At 44.3% G+C, this 16,563-nt stretch overlaps 1 protein-coding gene across 1 annotated transcript; it reads left to right on the top strand.

The window, feature by feature from the left end:
- Positions 1-218: 218 nt before the first annotated feature.
- On the top strand, positions 219-1,163 carry LOC129641932 (olfactory receptor 10H4-like). The gene has a single exon (XM_055566506.1). It carries the CDS (start codon positions 315-317, stop codon positions 1,161-1,163), a length of 849 nt encoding a protein of 282 aa, XP_055422481.1. The 5' UTR covers positions 219-314.
- Positions 1,164-16,563: the final 15,400 nt, after the last annotated feature.

Here is a 16,563-nt window from a genome sequence, read left to right as displayed (position 1 = left end):
TTTTCACTTTCATGCATTGGAGAAGGAAATGGCAACCCACTCCAGTGTTCTTGCCTGGAGAATCCCAGGGACGGGGAGCCTGGTGGGCTGCCATCTCTGGGGGTGGCACAGAGTCGGACACGACTGAAGTGACTTAGCAGCAGCAGCAGCTGCGCCTCTGTTTTAACCACTGGGCCTTCATTCTCTTTCTGATCTCCCCAGGTGCAGCATCCTTGTCTGGTCAGAACTACAGCACGGTGTCTGAATTCATCCTCATTGGCTTCTCCAACTTCCCTCAGCATCTCCTGCCCACCTTCTTCCTGCTGTACCTGCTGATGTATCTGTTCACACTGCTGGGGAACCTGCTCATCATGGGCACCATCTGGAGGGAGCACAGCCTCCACACCCCCATGTACCTCTTCCTGTGCGCCCTCTCCATCTCTGAGATTCTGTTCACTGTTACCATTACCCCTCAAATGCTGATGGACATGCTGTCCACCCACCGCTCCATCACCTTTGTGGCCTGTGCCAGCCAGATGTTTTTCTCCTTTACGTTTGGCTACACCCACTCCTTCCTGCTCATGATCATGGGCTACGACCGCTACGTGGCCATCTGCCACCCACTGCGCTACAATGTGCTCATGAGCCCCCGTGACTGTGCCCGTCTTGTGTCCTGGTGCTGGGCTGGTGGCTCAGTTGTGGGGTTGATGGTGACATTGATAGTTTTTCATCTCACCTTCTGTGGGTCCAATGAGATTCACCATTTTTTCTGCCATATTTTTTCCCTCTTGAAGTTGTCCTGTGGGAGGGACACAGCCTCTCTCACCCTGGCTGTGATCCTGGTCTGTGTCACAGCCCTGATTGGGTGCTTATTCCTTATCGTCCTCTCCTATGTCTTCATCGTGGCTGCCATCCTGAGGATCCCCTCCACTGAGGGCCAGCACAAGACCTTCTCCACCTGTGTCTCCCACCTCACCATAGTGGTCGTGCACTACGGTTTTGCCTCCATCATCTACGTCAAACCCAAGGGCCCTCATTCTATGGACAGTAACATTCTGATGACCACCACTTATACAGTCTTCACCCCCTTTCTTAGTCCAATTATTTTCAGTCTTAGGAATAAGGAGCTAAAGAACACCATAAAGAGAAGCTTCCGCAGAACTTTCTGTCCCCTAAACTCCTAACCACCAATATAGGGTAGAAGGGTTGGAGACAATGATCCCTTTCTTCATAGAACCCTTGTGATGATACAGGTATATGAAAATACCCACACTCCTTAGGAGTATGATGCATGGTAGCTATTTGACTTTCTCCAATTTTCCCCCTCTTATAGCCTCAAGCCATCATAATATCTTGTTTATATCCAATGTGATGAACTGTATTCCATTATCTATGCCTAGGAATATGTTACCTACTTATAGGCAGGTGAGCAGAATCACAAGATGTGTCAGGTCCCTGATGCACATGATTCTTCTTGAATGGACTACCAAGAGAAGATTTTGTCCCTTCACCCCCTCCCCAAAATAAGAATCAACAACCTAAAGAATAATAATAAATAACCTAAAATTAATAACCCACCAGAACTGAGTCTTTTCTATGTATAAAGTGCTGTGTCCAGAGTACTATTACTATTATCCTCTAATTATAACAAATGTACAAAAGAAAACAAAGTGTCTCTGAGAAAATGACTTGCTATTTGTAGTTTCTCACTCCATTTTGGAGTAATGGAGTCTAAGGGAAGTTTTTATTTTGAGCTGAGTTAAGTGAAAGATTCTAAAATGGAAAGGACAGAGAGAGAATAGAGCACTAGGAATAGATCTGATTATGCAATTGGATTAAAAAATATAAAATATATGGGAAAAATCTGGAAAAGAGAGGAGGGAGAAAGAGGTTGGCAATGAAACTAAGCAGGATGCTATAGGGGTCCTGGGCACAGAGGCCTTTCTGTACCGCCCCCCTCCCCTACCCACCATGCCATTTCTTGGTTGTAGGAAATAGGCTCCAACCTCTATGACCTACCCTGAGTTCCAAAGGGCACATTCAAGTAGTTGTTAAATCAGGGGATTTGGGGGATGCAAGACAAGGGAGAAGCAGTCAAGAAATGATAGCATGATATATAGACCAACGGAATAAGATAGAAAGCCCAGAGATAAACCCACACACCTCTGGGCATCTTATCTTTGACAAAGGAGGCAAGAATATACAGTGGGGAAAAGGTAGTCTCTTCAATAGGTGGTGCTGGGAAAACTGGACAGCTACATGTAAAAGAATGAAATTAGAACACTTCCTAATACCATACACAAAGATAAACTCAAAATAGATTTAAGACCTAAATGTAAGGCCATAAACCATAAAACTCTTAGAGGAAAACAGGCAGAACACCATGACATAAATCACAGCAGAATCCTCTATGACCGACCTCCTAGAGTAATGGAGATAAAAAAAAAATTTTTAAATGGGAGCTAATTATACTTAAAAGTTTTTGCACAAAGGAGGAAACTATAAGCAAGGTGAAAATAATAGTGAACTAAACAAAGAATTGATCTCTAAAATATATGAGCAGCTCATGCAACAATGCCAGAAAAACAAACAGCCCAATCAAAAAGTGGGAAAAAGACCTAAACAGACATTTCCCCAAAGAAGACATACAGATGGTGAATAAACACATGAAAAAATGCTCAACATCCCTCATTAGTAGAGAAATGCAAGTCAAAACCACAATAAGATATCACCTCACACCTGTCAGAATGGCCATCATAAAAAAAATCCACAAAAAATAAATACTGGAGAGGGTGTAGAGAAAATGGAACTCTCTTGCAACATTGGTGGGAATGTAACTTGATACAACCACTATGGAAGATAATATGGGGATTCCTTAAGAAAACTAGGGGTAACATTATCATATGACCCCACAATACCACTACTGGACACATATGCTGAGAAAACCATAACTGAAAAAAGACATATGTACTACAGTGTTCATTGCAGGGCTGTTTTTGTTTTTGCTTACCCAATGTTTGCTTTTCCATCTTTTAAAAAAATTATTTACTTTTAGTTGGAGGATAATTGCTTTACAGTATTGTGTTGGTTTCTTCTATATATCAACATGAGTCAGCCACAGGTATATGTATGTCCCCTCCCTCTTGAGCCTCCTTCCCACCTCCCACCCCATCCCACCCCTCTAGGTTATCAGAGTACCGTATTTGAGCTCCCTGTATCATACAGCACATTATACAGCACAATTTCCACTGGCTATCTAATCCTGCATACAGTAGTGTTTTTGTTTCAATGCTACTCACTCGATTCATCCCACCCTCTCCTTACACCCACCTCACCATGTCCACAAGTCTGTTCTTTATGTCTGTGTTTCCATTGCTGCCCTGCAAATAGGGCAGTACCATTTTTCTAGATTCCATATACATGCATTAATATACGATATTTGTCTTTCTCTTTCTGACTTCAGTTTATATAACAGGCTCTAGTTTCATCCACCTTATTACAACTGAGTTGAATGAGTTCCTTTTTATGGCTGAGTAATATTCCATTGTGTATATGTACCACTTCTTTACCCATGCATCACTGATGGCCATCTAGGTTGCTTCCATGTCCTACCTATTGTAAATAGTGTTGTGATGAACATTGGGGTACATGTGTCTTTTTCAATTATGGTTTCCTCAGGGTATATGTCTAGGAGCGGGATTGCTGGGTCGTGTGGTAGTTTTATTTCTAGTTTTTAAGTAAATCTCCATACTGTTCTCCATAGTGGTTGTATCAGTTTGCATTCCCATGTCATCCAAGCAGCTGTGCCACCTCCAAGATGGAAAGCTTTTCCATTTTTATATGAATTGCTTTTCTCCCCATTGAAGTCTCAAATTACTACCCCCAAGAGCCCCTTTTTCTTTAGCTGAAGATGGTGTTTAAGATGAAGTGCTATTAATATTAGCCTCCCCACTGGCAGAAGGTGACTCAGAGAAGTCAATTCACTTCACTAAAGTCTCACAGCAAGAAATTGGATGGACCAGGGTTTGAATGTGAGTCTTCTGATATGAGTCATTCAAAGAAGCACTAAGTTATCCAGGCCTTGGTTTTCAACATACCTTTAAGAATGTGGAGAGAACAGTTCTCACCAGCTTTATTGACTATGCTAAAGCCTTTGATTGTGTGGATCACAACAAACTATGGAAAATTCATAAAGAGATGGGAATACCAGACCACCTGACCTGCCTCCTGAAAATCTGTATGCAAGTCAAGAAGCAACAGTTAGAACCAGACATGGAACAATGGACTGGTTCCAAATTGGGAAAGACTGTATATTTTCACCCTGCTTATTTAACTTATATGCAGAGTGCTGCTGCTGCTGCTGCTAAGTCACTTCAGCCGTGTCCGACTCTGTGCGACCCCATAGACGGCAGCCCATCAGGCTCCCCCATCCCTGGGATTCTCCAGGCAAGAACACTGGAGTGGGTTGCCATTTCCTTCTCCAATGCATGAAAGTGAAAAGTGAAAGTGAAGTAGCTCAGTCGTGTCCGACTCTTCGCGACCCCGGGGACTGCAGCCTACCAGGCTCTTCTGCCCATGGGAGTTTCCAGGCAAGAGTACTGGAGTGGGGTGCCATTGCCTTCTCCATATATGCAGAATATATCATGCGAAATCCTGGGCTGGATGAAGCACAAGCTATAATCAAAATTGCTGGGAGAAATATCAACAACCTCAGGTATGCAGATGACACCACCCTAATGGCAGAAAGTGAAGAGGAACTGAAGAGCCTCTTGATGAAGGTGAAAGAGAAGAGTGGAAAAGTTGGCTTAAAACTCAACATTGAAAAAACTAAGATCATGGCATTTGGTCCCATCACTTAATGGCAAATAGATGGGGAATCAATGGAAACAGTGACAGACTTTATTTTCTTGAGCTCCAAATTCCCTGCAGATGGTAACTGTAGCCATGAAGTTAAAAGATGTTTGCTCCTTGGAAGAAAAGATATGACCAAACTAGACAGCACATTAAAAAGAAGAGACATCCCTTTGTTGACAAAGGTCCATATAGTCAAAGCTATGGTTTTTCCAGCAATCATATACAAATATGAGAGTTGGACCATAAAAAAGGCTGAGCACCAAAGAATTAGTGCTTTTGAGCTGTGGTGTTGGAGAAGACTTTTGAGAGTCCCTTGGACTGCAAGGAGACCAAACTAGTCTATCCTAAAGGAAGTCAACCTGAATATTCATTGGAAGAACTGATGTTGAAGCTGAAACTCCAATACTTTGGCCACTTGATGTGAAAAGCCAACTCATTGGAAAAGACCCTGATGCTTGGAAAGATTGAAGGCAGGAGGAGAAGGGAATGACAGAGGATGAGATGGTTGGATGATATCACTGACTCAATGGACATGAGTTTGAGCAAGCTCTGGGAGATGGTGAAGGACAGGGAAGCCTGGTGTGCTGCAGTTCATGCGGTCACAAAGAGTTGGACGTAACTGAGCAACTAAACAACACGTACAGTCAGCTTCTCTCTGTTTAAGAACACAAATTGAAAAATTCCTAAAAACTGCACTGAAATGATGTAGTATGGTCTTCTTAGCAGATGTCAACTAAAAAAATAGTCACAACCTAAAAGTTGAGAGTTATGTTTTATTTGGTGGGAATTTTTAGAACTTCAAACCTGGGAGACAGCATCTCAAGAACCCTGAGACAGCTGCTCCAAGGAGGCAAGCAGAGGAGTCAGGTTATACAGGTTATACAGAAGTTTGCAACAAGGGACACGTAGTCTGAACATCAAAAGATTATTGCTAATAAAGGAAAACCAAGTATCTCAAGTTAAGGAGTCTAGCACTTTTCTATTTATGGGAAGATGCAAGAGTCCGGGCTCACCAAAATCATTTTTTCCTATACATCTCAGCTATCTGGGGCCAGTGTTCTGTGTTTTTTTACATCCTGAGTTCCTCAGTGTTCACCATAGGGAGTGGCTGCAGCCTCGTGGCTGCCAGGTTGCACAGGTATTGTTCTCCTTTCTGGTTGTCCTTAGGGCTCAGGAATTCACATTTTGAGGGCCAGAATTGCTGACCACTATGACATTCTTGTTACTGATATGGTAGGAAATACTCCTTTTCTCACAGACAATTAGTATATCTGATCTGAACCTGCCACCTCCAGCTATACCCTGGTGTTCTCATCAGTGAAGGTCCCTGAGCATCCTTCTTGGAGGACATAGAGAGATGAACAACACTTGCCCTGAAGTGCCTGTGAAACTCCACTGACATAACATTCCCTGTGAGCCAATTCCAAGTTTCATTAGCAAATAAGCCAAGGGATATTCTGTGATCCCTGGGGACTCATTAAAAGTTGACACATAATTCCCATCCCCACTTCATTTCTGAATTTTTTTAAAGTCCATAAGTTTCAGGCACAAAGCTAAGGCAGATGAGGTTAGATGCATAGCTCAAGGATAAGGTACAGACAAAGCCACAGGTCCACCCCACTCTGGAGGAATGGTCCCAGGCCTACTTTTTCCCACTTACTTTCAAGCCCCAAATTTAATTGGCAGCAAGAGATATAAGTGGGAATTGGCAGTGGCCTTCTTTTTCCCCAAGGCACAGGATTGCCAGACCTCCAAGCAGACAAATGCTACATCATGCACCTTGGTGCCCCCAGGCTACCAAACCCAAGGCACACAAAGCAGCTAAGTGTTACATACTCCTGGGAGCTGCAGCTTCTACTTCCTCAATCATAATGCTCACATTCCTATGTGATATAAATTACATGTTCAATACCTCCCCTCTTTCCCTGTTCTGTTGGCAACCCCAAAGGGGTAGGACCACTCTGGACTTGCTTGCCATTGTGTTTCTAAAACCTGATGAATAGTAGGTGCTTGTTTCTAAACAAGCAAACAGCTCTCTCATTACAACTCTATGGAATCTGTGAGCTACAAAACCCTTCTGAAGTGTAAATGGCTATCCTCTAGCTTCTCTGAAACTCACTTTCAGGCATGGCTGGCATCACTGAAACCTGCCTCCTCTTGTGTATGTGTCATAGCTAGTGTCCCTGTGCCAGTGAGTGTCATCTTGTGGCTGTAGGGCTATGGAGTAAGGTCCTATTGTTACTGAATCCAAGCTCACCCTGCTTGTCGCATGACAGACCAGTGAATCAGAGCCAAGGTGTTGAGACAAGGAATACAGCTTTGTTTGGAAAATAGCAGACTCAGAAGGTGGCAGACCAATGTCTCAAAATAACCATCTTATGGAGTCTGGATGTCAGATTGTTTTGTGGATCAGAGATGTGGGGAGGTGAGGAAACAAAGTAAAAAGACCATTAATCTTGCAAATATCTCCTAGAACAGAAAGTTTCAGGCAAGGGGATGTGTTAATTTCTTCCATCCACAGGTGGACAGGGCTCTGAACAAAAGAACTTTTAGTTTAAGGCAGAGGGGCAGGGCTCTTTGAGGCAGGCCATTGTGTATAATTATAATAACAAAAGCAACAAAAATCAAGTCAAAGAAACATTTCCAACATGGAGTCAGAACTGGCTTTTCCCTGCAACACTATTATTCAGACCCCTGCCAGTAGTCACCATGAGCCACAGCCTCTCCTTGCTGCCCAAGTGCCCTGTCATATTGGCCTTCCTCTGTTCCTCAAACAGGCAGTTGTCTTCCCACCTTAGGTCCTTTGCACATGCTGTTCCTTTTGTCTAGTGCCCCTTTTCCTCTCCCTTTTGACCAGAAATTCTTATTGAAATGCTACCTTCTCCATGAGGTCTCCCCCTAGTCTGCAACATTCTCTATGAATTCAGTTATTGAGCTTTCATGGCACTCTGCTTTCTCTTCCTCCTACTTGTAAGTTCTTTTTTAAGTTACTCACCATCTACTTCTTCTCTCCCTTGTAAGGTCCATGAGAGCAGGTATCGCTGTCCTGGTCACTGTGGTCTCCCCAGAGATGGGCTCAGATGATCCATACACATCTGTTGAATACATGGGTGCTGGAGCCGGGCTTCCTTTGAGCTGGAGATAAGAGTTATTTCATGCACAGTCTTTAGATACTGAGGCTGGTCATGCTTATCAAACTATCCTGCAAGGGTGGTTGGCTCTGACTTCTCCTAGTTGTTAAAGAGCAGATCAAGTATTTGATTCAGGTATTCAAGAAGAAAAATCAAATATTCTTCTTCTATTTACCACTGCACAGCCTCAGAAAAGAGGACACCTCCTGATCAAGCCACTCACCTAGAAATGGAAGAAGAGTTCAACTCCATTTAATGGCCTGATCCTTGGTGGGAATTTTATCCTGTAAATATTTATGGTATACCTAGCATGTGCTAGACATAAAAAGTCAGTGGGACTCAGATTCCATTTCTCAGAGACTCTGGATGAGGGATGGAGACAGGCAAGTGCCTAAGTCATATAGATATTGCAACATGAATACAATGCAGATGTGAATCTTAAGATAAAAAGATCCCCCCAAAACAAATCCACTGATAACCAAGTTGTTATAAATGTTGCAGGGAAGGGCCAATACTGACTCCCGGTTGGAAATGTTTCTTTGACTTGCTTTTGGTTGCTTGTATTATTATAATCACACAAAATGACGTGCTTCAGAGAATCCTGCCTCTCTGCCTGACTGTTAAGTTACAGTGCCTTTTTTCAGAACCCTGTCCTCTGGTGGATGGCAGGAAGAAATAAATTAACAAATCCCCTCCCTGAAGCTTGCCATTCTAGGAGATATTTACAAGACTAATGGCATTTTTACTTAATTTCCTCACTTTCCTCCATCTTTTTTCTGTAAAAGAATTTGACATCCAGACCCCATAAGATGGTTATTTTGAGACACTGGTTTGCTATCTTCTTGCTCAGCTGGGTTTCTGAATACAGTCGTATTCCTTGCCTCCACCCCTTGTCGCTCAGATTCATTGAGTCAGGAGCAAACAGAGCTTGGACTCGGTAGCCTAAACATGAAAGGGTATCTGTCAGATTTATATATTAGGGATCAGGTTGAATACATATGGGAAACTACCAGCACACCCATTAACTCAAGGGCTTGGTACAGTGGAGGAAAGTGGATGGAGAACATTCTTCTTGAGGGTGATGAATCTGACCCACATTCTCATGGGTTGCCCTGAGCATAGGACTAGCACAGAGCAGGGGATGAGAAACGTTTGGGGAATGAAACAACTTGGGTCACTATCGATATTTACTGGTCATACCCTGGGACAAACTCAATGGAGAGATCAAGATATGCGTGGGTCCTACCTGGGAGAAAATCTGAGCAAAGCTACAAGGCCGTGGTTCAAAGGGAATTTGGCTTCTTGTCATTGTTTCTTTAGGGGCCACACACGGTTAAGGAACATCGACATTGCTCAACAAATATTTGTGACACAAATGAAAGAACAGCATCCACAGTTCACACACACACATACACACAAACTTGAAATGGAGGTAGATGGAGGGGATATTGCCCCCACCACTCACCTACCCTGTGCCAATCTCCTTACATGCATTGTATAATTAGGCCCCATTTTACAAAAAAGAAGATGAGACCCAGAGAGTTTAAGACCTGTGTCCTGGTCACAGCACTGCCTCCAGTGAAGACCCTAAGATACAGCTTAATTGTGATCTTGGTTTCCTGTATTCTGTTTCTAGGCTTAGTACTGACTGCATTCTATGACTCCAGTCGCATTTCCTGACCTCTGGCCATGCGGAAGCAGCCGTTTAGATCTTTTGCCTATGTCTTGACTCCATTTCTTGGCTGAACATTTGTCCCTCTGATGTTCTTTTGAACTTGATTGGTATCATTTCAGGGGGGCTCCGAAGAATTCTGGTACCACAGTTCTTTACATCTCAGTGCAGAGAAGAATTCAGCAAGAGCAAAGTGATATGATATATTAGAATAGGACGCTTGTGAGACTTACAAACGGGCAGGCAAGACGTGCTGTGTGCCCCGAGAACTTAGTGGGCTACAGCTGTATAATTAAAGGAAAAGTGGGGAGGGGAAGAAGACTTTCTTTGTCTTTCTTGAGTGGACCTCATGTTTCCATCATCAGTTCCCACCCTATGTAGGGCAGGGAAGTGTACTTGTCCCTCCCTACATGGTCAGGCCAGGAATGTCATCGCACTTTGGAAAAATATTCTCTGGTCTCAGTACAATGAGGGATTTTCATTTTGAAAAGGTCACCTTCCCATAAATGATGCTTTTTTTGAGTGCACAGAGCCTGTTTGGGGGGTCATTAACTTATTGAGCTCACTGTGGGTTTCATGCCACCATTGTTTTATTATTTGGGGGCATGTACCATGCTTCTGTTGCTAAACAAGCCTGCTTTCTTGAATAATCACTAACTTACAGAAGTTTCCCATATTTTTCTACTTATAATCCCCTTTGTTGTGTTAGTCACTCAGTTGTGTATTCTTTGTGACTCCATGGACAGTAGCCCTCCAGGCTCCTCTATCCATGGGGTTTTCTGGGCAAGAATACTGGAGTGGGTTGCCATTTCCTTCTCCAGGGGACCTTTCCAACCCACAGAATGAACCCGGGTCTCCCACATCGCAGGCAGATGCTTTACCATCTGAGCCACCAGGGAAGCCCTTACTTTCCTAGCGGGGTTAACTATTTAATCACCTATATTGTCCCTTCATTCTGTCCCTCTCAGTTTCTAGAAGTGGACTGTGCCAAGAAATTCCTTAAATTCTGGGTCTTCTGCTGTCCCAAGAGGATGGAACTCAGTAGACAGTCTTGGCTAGACCCTCAGGCCAGGCTGGCATCTGCCTGTGCCATCTTTATGCCCCAGCCCCTCTTCCTGGCCTCTTCTTCCAGCCCACTCACACTCTGAGGGATAGAGGGGTGGTTCTAAGATGCTCTCAAGACCCTTCATAATTTAACCCCAGTTTGAATTCCCAACCCTACTCTGGACTCTTCTCTATGCCTTTGCTCAAGCTGGTTCCTCTGCCTGGGATTCCCTCTCTGATACCATGTACCCAAGGACTTTTGCTCATCCTTCAAAGTTCAGTTCAGATGCCACCTCCTCACTCCCCTGCCTGCATGACAAAGTCTCAAGGGCACCATGCAAGTTCCTCTATTCACTATTTTCTTCGATATTTATTGACGGTCCACTATGTGCTGGGAACACAGCATGGAAATCAGTAAGACACCACTCTTGCCCTTGGGAATTCAGTCTAGTGGGAGACCCTGACTCATAACCAGGCAATGATGACAACCTTGCTACGGTACTCCAGGGGAAGATGGGAGTCAGAAAATGCTCCTGTCTTATTTTAGGCTGGAGATATAAAATGGGAGTGGTCGACTTAAAAATCAGTCACAACCCAAAAATAGAGTGTTTTATTCAGTGACAATAGTTAGGACCCCAAGCCCAGAAGAAAGCATCTCAGTAGCCCTGAGAAACTGCTCTGAAGAGGCAGGAGAGAGATTCAGGCTACATGCAAGTTTGCAACAAAGCGGGCAGGCAGTTGGAATGTCAATGATTGTTGTTAAGTAAGGAAAACCAGATATCAAGTTAAAGAATTTAGCAGTCTTCTACGTATGTGAAGATGCAAGAGTCTGGGATTATTGTGCATCTCAGCTATTTGGGACCAGCATCCTGTCTTTTTGATTTCTTGAATCCCCCTACCCCATCCTCCAGCATCTGCTGGATAACACGTGTTGTGTTCCCTTTTGGGAGCCCTCATTCACATTTGGAGGCCCAAAATTGCTGATGGCTGTTATATCCTCGTTTATTGATATGACAGGAGATATTCCATTTCACAGTGTTGCATTGGAGGAGGGGATGGGAGCTGAGATTGGAAACTGGAGATGCTAACAAGAACCAGATTGCACAGGGCCCTGTAGGACACAGTGAAGCATCTAGGCGCTAGGGAGCCATGGCTGGCTTTAAGCAGGAGAAGGAAGTAATCAGCCTGTTTAGCAGGATCCCTCTGCTGTTGTGTAGGAAGTGGATGTAGAGGTGAGAGCTGAAGCAGAAAACTATAACAAGAAGGATGCTATAGTGAGTTAAAATAGTGTCCTTCAGAAGTCCATGTCCACTTGGAGCCTCAGAATTAGACTTCTTTCAGAAATAGGGTCTTTTCAGTTGTAATTAGTTAAGGATCTCAAAATGAAATCATCCTTGCTTCTGGGTGGACCCTAATGACTTCTCTCCTTAAAATATGAGAAGATATACAAACATACAAGGAGAAATCCATCTGAAGAAGTAGCCAGAGATTGCAGCCATGCAGTCAAGGATTACCAGCAGCCCACCAGGAGCGAGGCATAGAACAGATTCTCCTTCAGAGTTTCCAGAAGAACCAATTCTTCTTTTTTTCATTCTTTATGCTTCCCCCCCCCAAAGTTATTTATCTTTAATTGAAGGAAAATTGCTTCACAATATTGTGTTGGCCTCTGCCATACATTAACATGAGTCAGCCATAGGTATACATGTGTCCCCTCCCTCCTTTACCTCCCTCCCACCTTCCACCCCCTCCCGTATATAAAACAGATAATCAATGGGAATTTGCTGTATGATTCAGGGAGATCAAATATGGGCTCTGTACCAAATCTTGATTTTGACTTTGGCCTTCCAGTACCATGAGAGAATAAATTTCTGCTGCTTTAAGTCCACCCATTGTGTGCTAAATTGCTTTATCAGCCCTAGGACACTAATACAGGGTTATTAGTTACAGGGTTACACCAATACCTGTCCTCCAGGTTCTATGTGCTTGCACCAACCAGGCTGGGGTCTTGGAGATGAAAGTGTGGAAAATGGAAAGAGAGCAGACACTGAGCTGCATTTTAGCCCAACAACCTGGAAGCCCGGTTGTTGGTGGCTGTCAGGGCCTGACACTCCTTCCCTCTCCAGTCCTTCAGTTTCAAGGGCTTGGGTCCAGAGCAGGTTCATGCTTTAGAGATTCCATGCCTGACCTAGCCCCTCTCCTTCCCACAGAGGTCAGAGCATCAGCCTCTGTGCTAGGACACTTCCTGTAGCTGGGAGCCAGGGCTTCCTGACCAAAGTGGGGACAGGTCTGGTCTGGGAACCTTGTGATGTCTTCTGGGATGGCCCAGGGGTATCTTTATGGGGTGTGGATGGTCTTAGCCTTTTGAGCTGCAAAGCCCACAGTGGACCCTTCCAGGAAGGGAAGGAGCCCCTGGGGTTGAGAGATTAGGGGAGGGCACCTACTTCTTCTCTATTCCTTCCTTGGTCTAGTTAGGGGCTATCTTGTCACCTCTATCTCCCAACCTAATATTCCCTTTGGTGCTACAAAACAGCCCAGCTCCCAGCAGAGCACAGAGGGCTGTCAGGGAAGGTTTGCAGGCTGCATATACCTCTGTGGATTGATCCCAAGGGTGCCTGGTGTGCCCAGAAGTCCCCCAAAGACCCCCTCCCACCTGACTCTGGGCCCTGAGGGAGCCCCCACTTGCCTTCTGCACCAGGCTCCCCCGGGGATGCTTTTGGAATATGCCTCTGGAGAAGAAAGGGATAAAGTGAGGGAGCAGCCTCTCACCTCACCCACTCCCTTCTGAGCTCCCTGTGTAAGTGAGGGGGGCAGGGCCTTCTCTACTACCTCTTTAGAGTGCTCCTGGTGGCTGCCAGGAGTGGGGAGTGTGAGTCCTGGATGTTTTCCTGGAGAAGTTGATGCAAGCATGAGATAGGGGGACTGGCCATGGATAATAGGAGTGTTGGGTGTGGAATGCAGATCAGGAACCCAATGGAACAAAGTTCAGGGCAAGCAGTGCCTAAGCAAAAGCTCCTTACTCCTGAATCCTGCACCCAGGCTCCAGTGGGCACACACACTCATGCACATTTGTGTGCACAATGTAGTTGTCAGGCAGACCACAGAGTGAAAGTTGCCAGACAGCAGCACAGGCATCGGTCATCTTCCTCGAGTTTCTGCAGTATCGTGCTGTGACAGTGTATAGGTCTGGGTGCACGTCCAGGTGTGCTGGAGGCCAGGACTCAGCAGGCGTGCGTCCAGCCTTGAGGGTGGGGTCTCTGCATCTGTGTGAGTGCACAGGTCTGAGTGCAGTGGACTGCCATGTGCATATCTGGTGGAAGTAAGAACATAAAATACTGTATGTGGTGGGGGAGATGGTGGTGGGATGCAGGGATGCGGAGATGTGGGGACACCCATGTGTAGGTGTGTGTGAGAAACACAAGGGGTACCTGGGTCCCAGTCTGTAGGGACAGGAAGGTGCCCACCCCTCAGAAGAGCTGTCTTGAAGTGCCTCCCCTTCTGCTTGGGTCAAGGTCAGAGGCTGCGCACAGCAGGAGCAGGGAGGCTGAACCAGAGAAGGTGTATTCTTCCTCCCTTGGCTCAGGGTGGGCCCTGGACACTCTGAGAGCCTCCCTCTCCATTTCTGGGGACCGGCTGGGCTGTGAACCAGGGGAAAGACTGTGCAGAGGTTTAAGAGGGCTGAATGAGGGGATCATTTTGCTTTTTAAAAGATTGAAATAAAATTCACATACTATAGAATTAATCATCTTAAAGTGTACATTTCAGTGGCATTTAGTACATTCACAATGTGCAGCTATTACCTGTATCTGGTTGCAAAATATTTTCATCATCCCAAAAGGAAACCTTGCTCTCATTAGCAGCCAGACTCCACACCTTCACTGCCCTTAGCCCCTGGAAACCAGTAATCTGCTCTTTGTCTCTATAGATTTGCTTATTTTAGGCATTTCATGTTAATAGGATCAGGCGTTCTTTTGTATCTGCCTTTTTTCATATAGCATACCGTTTTCAAGTTTCATCCATGTTGTAGCATGGGTCAGCACTACTCTTTTGTGTGTGTAAAGCATATAATATAAAATTTATTATCTGAACCATTTTTAGATAAGCAGTTTGGTAGTGTTGGGCTTCCCTGGTGGTTCAGATGGTAAAGAACCTGCCTGCAATACAGGAGACCAGGGCTCAGTCCTGGGACGATCCCCTGGAGGAGAGCCTGGCAACCCGCTCCAGTATTCTTGCCTGGAGAAATCTATGGATAGAGGAGCCTGGAGGGCTACAGTCTATGGGTCACAAAGAGTCAAACATGACTTTTTTTGGTAGTGTTAAGCCTATTTATAATGCTGTATATAGACCTCCAAAACTCTATTCATTTTGCAAAAGGGAAACTCTATACCCATTAACCAGTAACTGTCCATCTCCCCTTCCCCCCAGCCCTTGGCCAAAGTCATTGTACTTTCCATTTCTGTGAATTTGACTATTTTAGATACTTCAAGAAATGGAATCATGAAAGATCTTTCCTTTGGGGAGGACTGGCTGATCCCACTTAGCATAATGTTCCTGAGGTTCATTTATGTTGCAGCATGACACAGGATTAACTTCCTTTTAAAGTTGAATGACATGATGTTATATGGGTAGACTACACTTTGTTTACTATTCATCCAGTGATGGGCATTTGGGTTGCTTCCAGCTCATGGTTATTTTGACGAATGCTGCTATGAACAGGGGTGTGCAAATATCTTCCTGAGATCCTACTCTCAATGCTTTTACAGACATATCCAGAAGTAGGATTACTAGATGATATGGTAGTTCTATTTTTAGTATTTTGAGGAATATCCAGATGGTTTTCCAGAGCTGTTTACAATCCCACCAACAGTTCACAAGTATTCCAACTTATTCACAGCCTCAGCATTTTAAACAGCACAGTTCAGTGGCATTTAGGACATTCACAATATTGTGGAACTATCACTTCCATTTAGGTCCAAGACATTTCACCACCCTTAAAGGAAATCTTGAACCCATTAACAGTCATTCTCCATTCCAGCCTATTCCCATTCCCTGGCAATCACTAATCTGCTTCCTAATTTGATAGGGTTACCTATCCAAGGTATTGCAAATAAATGGAGTCATACAATAGATGGTCCTTTGTGGCAGGCTACCTTCACTTAGTATAGGTTTGAGGTTCATCCATGTTGTAGCATGTATCAGTAGTTTGTTTTTTTTTTTTTTTTTGTATGTCAAATGGTATACCATATTTTCATTACTCATTCTGAATCTGTTTTTTTTTTTTTACTTTACAATATTGTATTGGTTTTGCCATACACTGACATGAACCCACCATAGGTGTACATGTGTTCCCCATCCTGAACCCCCCTCCCACCTCCTTCCCCATCCCATCCCTCTGGATCATCCCAGTGCACCAGCCCAGAGCACGCTGTATCATGCATTGAACCTGGACTGGCGATTCATTTCACATGTGATAATTCACATGTTTCAATGCCATTCTCCCATATCATCCCACCCTCGCCCTCTCCCACAGAGTCCAAAAGACTCTTCTATACATCTGTGTCTCTTTTGCTGTCTCACATACAGGGTTATCATTACCATCTTTCTAAATTCCATATATATGCATTAGTATACTGTATTGGTGTTTTTCTTTCTGGTTTACTTCACCCTGTATAATAGGCTCCAGTTTCATCCATCTCATTAGAATGGATTCAAATGTATTCTTTTTAATGGCTGAGTAATACTCCATTGTGTATATGTACCACAGCTTTCTTATCCATTTGTCTGCTGATGGACATCTAGGTTGCTTCCATGTCCTGGCTATTATAAACAGTGCTGCAATGAACATTGGGGTACACGTGTCTCTTTCAATTCTGGTTTCCTCAGTGT

This window comes from Bubalus kerabau, chromosome 1 (genome assembly GCF_029407905.1).
Source record: "Bubalus kerabau isolate K-KA32 ecotype Philippines breed swamp buffalo chromosome 1, PCC_UOA_SB_1v2, whole genome shotgun sequence".
NCBI lineage: Eukaryota > Metazoa > Chordata > Mammalia > Artiodactyla > Bovidae > Bubalus > Bubalus kerabau.
Note: the sequence above shows the minus strand (reverse complement) of the source record. Positions and strands in the feature narration are given on the sequence as shown.